Raw genomic sequence first — 9789 nt, forward strand, 5'->3', positions numbered from 1 at the left:
AGTGAGAAGACTGTTCTTTAACAATTTCCAAAGGTGTCCAGTGTCTTTAATATATTTTTATATCTGAGCAAACTAATAGATTAAATGTAAAGAGAGCTTGGGAGATCCTGCTACTGTGTGTGTAATGTACAGCCCATACCTGTCGATGGGTACCCTTGACTCATCATTGTCTACATACTGTACTCCACTCCCCGCTTTATTCCCTCTTTAGTCGTCCTAACAAAAGTTTTACCTCACACATTTCCAGACTAAATTCTATTACATTTTCACTCAAAAGCCCAAAAAGTTCCTAACATCCCGCAGCACCATTATTCTATAAGAAGTGCAGTAAAAAAATTATTCCAAACAATTCTATTTACAACCTTGGAATTGTCTCACCACTCCCCTCCCCCCAGGAAGACTTGAACTTGCGGGGGACCATTTCCAAGTCAGACCAGGAATTTTAGCTATGTCAGGATTTAACGATAAGACATTCATACATAGGCGATGGTACCACCTGAGAGCTCAGAAAGTCACATTCTTTCTCTTAATAGTTGATAAATCAATGAATGTGTCTTCGTGACAGACTTTGTAGTTTACTTGAGCTATGGTAATGTCAGGTTGTAAAACAAAGAAGGTTGAGTCATTAGCGAGACATTCTTTCTTGTCACCTAGACACCGAATATGCTAAGCTAAAAGAGTAGGGCGATAAATTTGAGTCATTGCATGTGGCATGTTTGAAATGGGTTGTACATTTATGTTATTAAAAAGTCCTTGAAAACGCAGACCATAGTCGACTAGTGCTATTAAGGTCATTGCTTGAAAATTCATACTTGAAATGATTAAAAGGTCTTTCAAACGAAAAAATGTGTATGAATTTAAAGGAAGTAGACACTATTGGTAATTACTCAAAATAATTATTAGCATAAAACCTTTCTTGGTGACAAGTAATGGGGAGAGGTTGATGGTATAAAACATTGTGAGAAACGGCTCCCTCGGAAGCGCCATAATTTTTGAGAAAGAAGTAATTTTCAACGAATTTGATTTCGAGACCTCAGATTTAGAACTTGAGGTCTCGAAATCGACCATCTAAACACACACAACTTCGTGTTTTCTTCTTTCATTATTATCTCGCAACTTTGACGACCGATTGAGCTCAAATTTTCACAGGTTAGTTATTTTATGTATATGTTGAGATACACCAACTGTGAAGGCTAGTCTTTGACAATTACCAATAGTGTCCACTGCCTTTAAAAGTAAAAAAATAACAAATTATACTTTGAAAATGAATGTTAATTTTTGCCAAACAAAAACTTTAAAGACCATTCTTGATCAGTAAACTTACCAGCAGCTTCAATATAATATTGAAAAGCATTTAAATTATTAAATCCACACAAACTGCACTGATGACCTTATAGTCCCGAGCAAACGATTTTAATTTTCTACACATCATTATTGACACAACAATCAGTAAACTTATCCCAGATCAGAAATTACTTCAAGATGTTTTTTTTCTTCGGCCAAACGGTCAGTGCCCGAATAAAGTCATGGGATCTACCCAGTTATTACAGGTCCGAGGTAGAACCCTTCTGGGAATGGACATTATTGAGGTCGTGACCTCATGCTGCTGCTTGACCTTTGCATGGCAGGTGGGAAGAAGTGACTCAAAAAAAAATATATCTCCTATGTCCATGACGATATAAAAACATCACAAAAGCAGGGAATTTTTTCCATAAGAAGCAAGCACTTTAACGAAACTGGACACTATTGGTAATTGTCAAAGACCAGTCTTTCTCACTTGCTGTATCTCAACATTATATGCATAAAATAACGAACCTCCGAAAATTTGAGCTCAATTGGTCGTCAAAGTTGCGAGATAATAATGAAAGAAAAAAAACACCCTTGCCACATGAAGTTGTGTGCTTTCAGATGCTTGATTTCGAGACCTCAAATTCTAAACTTGAGGTCTCGAAATCAAATTCGTGGAAAATTAATTCTTTCTTTAAAACTATTACTTCAGAGGGAGTCGTTTCTCACAATGTTTTATACTATCAACCTCTCCCCATTACTTGTTACCAAGAAAGGTTTTATGCTAATAATTATTTTGAGTATTTACCAATAGTTTCCACTGCCTTTAAGAGCAAAGAAATCCAATATTAGCAGCATAAACTCTGTATGTTGCTATTGTGAGCGTGTTTTTTCCCTTGGTTGTTTTTATTGCCTTAATACTTAAGTTTGTTGGCATTGTTAAGCTAGTTTGTTTGAACTTATTAGATTCAGTTACATGTTGTACTGTATAATGGTGTTTTAGCTGGTAACTTGAATCTGGTAAACATAATTTTATTGTGCTTAGCAACTTCTTCATGCTTAAGCAGCTCTATGAAGCTAAGCCCAGAAGAGAGAGAGAAAAAGTTGTTTATTTGTGGCACTGTTCGCTGACGGCACCATCCTTTCCCTCCAACAACAATAACACATCCCCAAACCTGTCAAACTTGACCTCTATCCACCGGCGTACTGTTCATGGAATACTTTGTTATCAGCCAGGATTTGAGTCTGTCTGGTAGAACCCTCGGTAGGGCCTCCAATTCCTTCTAGCAGGGCCTTGTTTTCTTCCTGCGTAGTCATTTTATAAATACCTGAGGACAGCAGGCTCCAATTTGTTGGCGGCTATCCAGTTTTTCAATTTTCACTGGTAGACGGTAATCTCTTGCATGTTTCCCCTATTGTTTTGCGGCTCACAGGGGAGGGGTGTCTTATTACCAAGGGTCCCAATTTCAAAGTGGGTAGTGTGAACCAATTGTTGACCAATAAGACATCTTGCAGTTGGTGGGAAAGCGGGGCTTGACCCAGTTGGCACGATGTGTTGAACCCTGGGAACTCATGTTAAACTACATCCCCGATGATGATTTATGACAAATCGGCTGTTTTTGTTTTAGTTGATTTACTTAGGTGTATAAAGTTCCTCGTCTAGAGAAAACAAATGTGAACTGTTTGCGGGTAGTTCAGATTCAAGTTCACTGTTGTTAGAATATGACAACGGGAGAGACTTTTAGACGGTCCTTTTTTCGCAGTTTTCACTAGTAGTAGGTGTGCTCAACTATGCACGTTATATTGACCTTTTTCCAGCACTCTCAGAGCCGCAAAAAAAAACCTTTCTGTCTGCTGCTGCCAGCGTCTCAAAAGTCTGCCATTGAAATGATCTTCCGGGAAGTCTTCACTGCTTTGGTGACCAATGCCCCTTTGACTTCTTCAAGGAATGTGAATTGACAAGTTTAAACCGATAGCATCTCAGAATTCTATGACTCGTATCAGCTAGGCATTGTGGTGGAATGTAAGACACTCAGAAATATACATTAAGGCACTAGCTTAAAAACTAACTTGGTATTGAGCAATGGAGAGTTGTTGGTAGTATAAACCCTTATGAGAAACTGCTCCCTCTGAAGTAACTTATTTTTTGAGAAAGAGGTATTTTCTCGCTCAAAATATTAAAACACTTCAGGCCTTGAGCCTTTTTTTAGGCATCTGAGAGCACACACAATTTTGTGCAAAAAGATTGTGTTTTTTCTTTCATTATTCTCTTGCAACTTCGATGACCAATTAAATTCAAATTTTCCACAGTTATGTTATTTGATGCATATGTTGGGATACATCAAGAGAGATTACTTGTCTTTGACACTTATCAAACAAGTCTAGTGCCTGTCGGGCTGGCCTGTATACGTCCGCTAAGAATGGAAACCTCACAAGCATGCGAACATGTTTTAATTTGTCTTTCATTTTTTGTTTTCTGTCGCAATTCCATTAAAAAAAATCCATGTTTGTTTTTTTTGGTTTTTTTTCACAGCCATGGAAAGACTTCTCAAATAAAGCATAGAAATGTGTTTAAACTTATGTCTTCCTCTTCTTTGTTTGTCATTTTCTAGCATTCACAGTTAGTGTATCTCAACATATGTATAAAATAACTAACCTGTGAAAATTTGAGCTCAATCTGTCAACGAAGTTGCGAGATAACAATGAAAGAAAAAACACCCTTGTCACACAGAGTTGTGTGCATTTAGATGGTTGATTTCGAGACCTCAAATTCTAAATCTGAGGTCTCGAAATCAAGTTCATGGAAAATTACTTCTTTCTCAAAAACTATGGCACTTTAGAAGGAGCCGTTTCTCCGATGTTTTATACCATCAACCTCTCCCCATTACGCGTCACCAAGAAAGGTTTTATGTTAATAATTATTTTGAGTAATTACCAATAGTGTCCACTGCCTTTAAATTGAATTGCATGGTTGATTAATTTTTTGTTTTCCCTCTTCCCAGCCATGGAAAGACATCTCATCATCCGGTAAAGATTTTATCGGCAAGCTTCTTCTGATTAATCCAAACGAGAGACTACCAGCGTCCGAGGCGCTCAAACACCCATGGATCGTCACCAACGCTGCTCAGTCAAGTCTAAAAAACCTTCATCGATCTATCAGCCACAACTGGCTCAAGAGAACGTCAACCAGAAGCCGATCAACTAAGTCGGCTAGATCGACCAGGTCCAATAGGTCTAGTAAATCCACTAAGAGTCTACGATCAGACAAGAACAAGGTTCAGCTGGAGCTCACAGATCTGTCCAAAGAATACAAGAAGGTGAGATTTAAATCAATACTACAATAACCTTTGGTTTTCCTAAATCTGTCCAGATCTTATAGCAATGTTTGTCTGAGATTTTGGTCACATTAATTCACGTCTTACTGTTGGATTCCTTTGGATTCTGTTGGATTCCATTTGTTTCAATTGAATTCCATTAAATTCTGTTGGATTCCATTGGATTTTAGTGAATTCCATTGGATTCCGTTGGATTCCTATGGATTCTTTTGGATTCCATTAGATTCTGTTGGACTGGACTCCATAAGCTTTCATTGGATTCCATTGGATTCCGTTAGATATTGGTGAATTCTATTGGATTCCGTTGGATTCCGTTGGATTCTGTTGGATTCCATTAGATACCATTGGATTCTGTTGGACTGGAATCCATTGGATTTCAATGGATTCTGTTATTTCATTGGATTCAATTACATTCCATTGGATGGATTCTGTTAACCTGGTCCTACTGCAGCGATAACGAGAACAATAACGATAATGACGCAAAGACAACACATTCTATTGGTTGAATGAGCATGTGCGTATTCTGCGTGGAGCAATTCAACCAATAGAATGTGTTCTCTTTGCGTAGTGATCGTTATCGTTTTCGTTATCGCTGCAGTGTGACGCGGCCTTAAGAGTACTGGGTCATAACTGTTTGATATCAAACTTATGGGCTTCATAAATTCTGAACTGTTAATAGTACATGCAAAAAGTTGACTTTTTACTTTGGTTTGTTGCAATTAGAGAAAGTTTGCGAGAAAGGTTTCACAAAACACTGGTCTTCTCTGTCTGGTTACTTGTCTTCTGCTCATACACATTCCTGTTATTACTAAGCAAGCACCACAGACTTGTTTACCCATTGACCTCTTTAGAACTCGATCTCAAATCCCGCCAAATGTTTCAGCCTTTTCTTTTTCAGTTGGCACCGAATTCCTGCAGTAATGACATTGGTTGGTGTGGTTGCACTTTGCTATTGTTCAATAGGATTTAGTTTTTCCCAAATTGCGAGATCAGGGCTTGATTAAAAAACCCTGAATAGGGGTCGGTTTGAGTCGCGCTGGCTGCTTAAGGTTGCCTTGGGGGCTGGGTTAGAGCTGAGGGTCGAGTAAGACATTACCCTGGCCAAGACATTGTTCACAAAAACGAAAATAGTCTGAGCTGAAAAGAATTTGGAAACAGGACTGTGCTGTTCCATGTTACTCATGGATTACATTTAGAGTAGCCTGAAACAAATTCTTGTAGTTTTCGTTTTGGCTACACAGCCATTTGCTTTTATTATTCTATTTTATGCCCTAACAGCACAAAGTTTTATTATGCCGAGTTTGTTGTTTGTCATTTTGTCCTGTGCCAGTACCTTTTCAAAATGCTCATGAAATGTTTATGTGGCTGTAAAAGCATTATAAACACAATGGGGGTAAATCTGCAATGCACATCGCTCAGAAGTTTGTGAACTTTTTATGGAGGGGAAGCTGTTGTACAGATTATATTTAGACTGCAGGATCCATAGGAGTTGAGTTCATTGTAGTAGCTACATTTACATGTTTTGATGTAAATCGTTCAAAGTTATCCAAACACAAAGGTACCCCAATTGTCAATTCTGTGTACACGTCTGTGTGTACGTACAACATGTAAAGGATGTAGCAGTCACCTTGAAGAATTGAGGTTTTTGGGGGGTGGAAAGCATGTAAATATAGTGACAAGTTTTGATTCATTGGCATTTTGTTTCAATAAAATGTGTTCTGAAATAGTTTTTTTCTTGGATGTATTTTGAACTCATTTATTGAAAAGTTCACAAAAAGAGAATATGCACAAACAAGATTCATCAAACTATTTTGGTATGACTTATGTCTTCCAAAAGGTCTGTAATTAGTCTGATTTTTGTTCAGTTGAGAAAAATAAGAATTATTTGCGTGTTTAATGTTGAAAATGCAAGCAGGATTTGCTTTTGGTTTTGAAGTTGACAGACAGTGTGCTTGAGTTAACTATTTACATGTATTTTTTCTCACCCTCTCACAGGAGACAAGGTAGCCCACCGTTCATCAAGACTGACCTCAAACTCGACCTCTGACCTGTTGACCCGATCTCTGACCTCCTGACCTCTGACCTGTGTGTTCAGGTGACACGGGTAGCCGCGGATGGAGCTCGTTTGAGGATCCTTTATCTTTCAATAAGAAGCAACAAAGAAATCAAGCTTTGCATGGTGTAAAATTTAAGAATAGTGACAACTAAGCTTGGGCAATATCGATTTATTTTATTCACGATATATCGCCGACAATATATCGTGGTATTCGATATAATTGCGATTAATTAAAATTGACATCATCAGTCATCAAACTCCAAGTGAAAGTTGTAGAAGAGACAGTCATGGCATAAGAGAGGTGTTCTAATGACCTATTCTTCTGGTTTTACTCCAAACCTATGGGGTGCAAGATGTCTCAGCTAGCAAATACATTGCGATATTTAATCGATATATCGCGATATATCGCGATATATCGATATTTCGATTAAAACCAAATCCATTGCGAAATTAATATCGTGATATTCGATAATATTGTGATTTGCCCAAGCTTACTAGAAAGATGCCATGATTCTATTATGAGTGAAAAAAATGACTATCTGGGCCGAGTTTGCTCAAGGAACATTTTTTAGTGGTTGATAGTTCTATGTAAAACATTATGTTACGAGTACCGGTTAGTATCAGCCGCTAGTCAACAAATGGTCCTTATGTGAACTCAGCCATAGTTTACTACTCACAATATAGATTTCCTCATAAAAGTTACTTGAAAATACTAGGGAAGAATGGAAGGAGTTTATGACTAGGTTTCAATCTGTTTTTCTTTGTCAACTTTTCTTGGCTAGCTTTGTTTTCCTATTTTTTGTTAGGGGTGTGGGCATGTGATGTATCAAAGAGAACATTTTAACTGCTTCATTCGAACCTCTTTTTAAAACTGAACCCCAAACTGCCTGCTCCAAAGTGTTGAAGCTTTTTTCTAATAACTGTTTGTGATGTGATCTGTGGATTTGCATGAAGTTGACAGTTCCAAGGTTGCGTTGTGCGATGAACATTACAGAAACATGGCTTTATTCAAAAGAGAAACATTTTACTTTCTTCATTTGGTTGAGACGGAAAGAGATGGAGGTAGAGACGAAAGAGGATTGGATTTAAAAGATGAAAGGGAATTGGGATTAAGACCGATTGGGATTAAGATCATGATGAAAGGGGGATTAAAATGAAAGGGGATTAAACAGCTAATTTTATTTCTGATTTGTTGAATAAAGGAGTGAGTCTGATGATTAGAATCAAGAAATGAAACAGTGCTTAAAATTTAGCATCAAATCATTGACATATACTTGTTGTAAATTAATATAACGTAGTTTGTACATTACATGTAAATACAATATTATTTGAAATGTATGTATCTTCACAGTATATTAGAAGTAATATTTTTTACAATTAAGAGTTATTATTTAGAAAAAGTCCATACATTTGATTGCTTTTTTATTTGTCTTGTATTCTTAGAAATTGTGGTTTTCATTTTCAGAAATTTTCAATCCCTGCAAACAGGTTGAAAGGTTTAATATGAACTGATTTTTCTTTGAGATGAAGAAAGTCCAGCTGTTTTAATTGAACACCTTTAAGTGTTTGCAACAGTTAGGTTGACGCATACTTGGGGGTAAAGTCGTTAATTTCCACAGTTTCTTACATTCACTCTATTTTCAAAATCTTCATTTCATTCAAGTATACAATTTTTCTTTTGGAAATGTACGTTAATGTTCTGATAATCCAACGCTCAAAAGATGTGTTCGTAAACTAACTTTGAATAGTTCTTCACAATGAGTTAGGTTTTAGGGATTAGTGAAGTGGTCCATTTCATTTTGCTATTTGACCTCGGAAAATTTCAATCTAAAGATTGAAACAACAACATTGACATTTGGATATTATTTTCCTGTCTGATTGGTAAATTTAATATTATGTTTTGTCATATTTCCTAGAGCAGTTCATGAAATCCATATTTTATAGAATTTTAGTTTATGCTTATGACATTTTTATAGCACGTGGTTCCGAAAACGTGCTCATGATCAGCATAATAAGACATAATAAGACACTTGCAACGCACAATGTAACAATTTACAAGGTGCAGTATGGTGTACGGCACAAATCCCTTTTTGTAACAATAAGTGTCTTGCAAAAAAATAGTTAATGGCCTGACGTTTCGACCCTAGCAGAGTCTTTCTCGAAGGCTAAATGACAACACAACAAACATGAACAGGTAACTAAGTGAAACATAAGCAGTGAAGTGGAAATACATGTGTCTTTTTACATTCATTACACAACACTCGGAACCTAGGGATTTGCGTTTCGTCCATAAGTTCATGTAATAATTGTAACAAGTGTCAAGACGGGGACTCGAACCCAAACTCTGCTGGTCTGAAGCACCAGAGCTTGAGTCCAGTGCGCTTGACTACACGATCAATGCAAACAAAGTCAAAGCCTCAAGTTATGGTCCAAAGTCAAATTTGTCTTCTCTATGAATTAATTAGCATAATCAGCTATCAAATTTTTTTTAGAAGTTCAAAGGTCAGTTTTCGATGATTTAAACTGTTCTGGATATGGTTTGACAAAAGCACATTGACAAATATTTGACCAGGTTGTGTTTATAAAATGAAGCCAAGAGAAATGTTGATGGAGCTTTCAGTTCACACGTAATTGGAGAAATTATCACAAGATGTTTCATAAATGATTGCAGAATATTTTTAAAATCAATACTTGTTTTCGTTCAAATTCTCAAAGATTATAATCAGAAAGAAGCTAAATCCTTATCCAATCTGTAAAATAACTTGCCTTTCTTTTACTTTTTGTTACCTTTCATTTTGACATCTTGTTGTATGTAGGGAGATATTTTGTAGAACATGATATGGCATCAGAAATAAAGACAAAAGATTTAATGAAAAATACTAAGTTTTGAAGATTGTATTTTTTTATATCTTACACACTTGTGTGATGTTTGGTACAAAAGTTAGGACCGTTTGAAAATTAGATTTTGCCGTAATCTGAAAATAACCCATTCTTGGGAAACAGTCTGTTTAATCTACTTTGTGGGGTGGAGGAGGGGGGAATTTGCTGGGGGGGGGGGGGGGCGGGATGACTAGCATGCATAAAAACATTAATTATTGATGTCTAAGGGAT

At 36.7% G+C, this 9789-nt stretch overlaps 1 protein-coding gene across 1 annotated transcript in view; it reads left to right on the top strand.

The window, feature by feature from the left end:
* The window catches only part of LOC139934602 (serine/threonine-protein kinase H1-like), a 31344-nt gene extending 21810 nt beyond the window's left edge, over nt 1–9534 (top strand). The window contains exons 2-3 of the mRNA XM_071928891.1: nt 4290–4604; nt 6618–9534. Coding sequence (XP_071784992.1) covers nt 4290–4604; nt 6618–6629 — 327 coding nt within the window. The 3' untranslated portion in view covers nt 6630–9534. The remainder of the gene's footprint in view (nt 1–4289; nt 4605–6617) is intronic.
* The last annotated feature ends 255 nt before the right edge of the window (nt 9535–9789 follow it).

This window comes from Asterias amurensis, chromosome 3, assembly GCF_032118995.1.
Source record: "Asterias amurensis chromosome 3, ASM3211899v1".
NCBI lineage: Eukaryota > Metazoa > Echinodermata > Asteroidea > Forcipulatida > Asteriidae > Asterias > Asterias amurensis.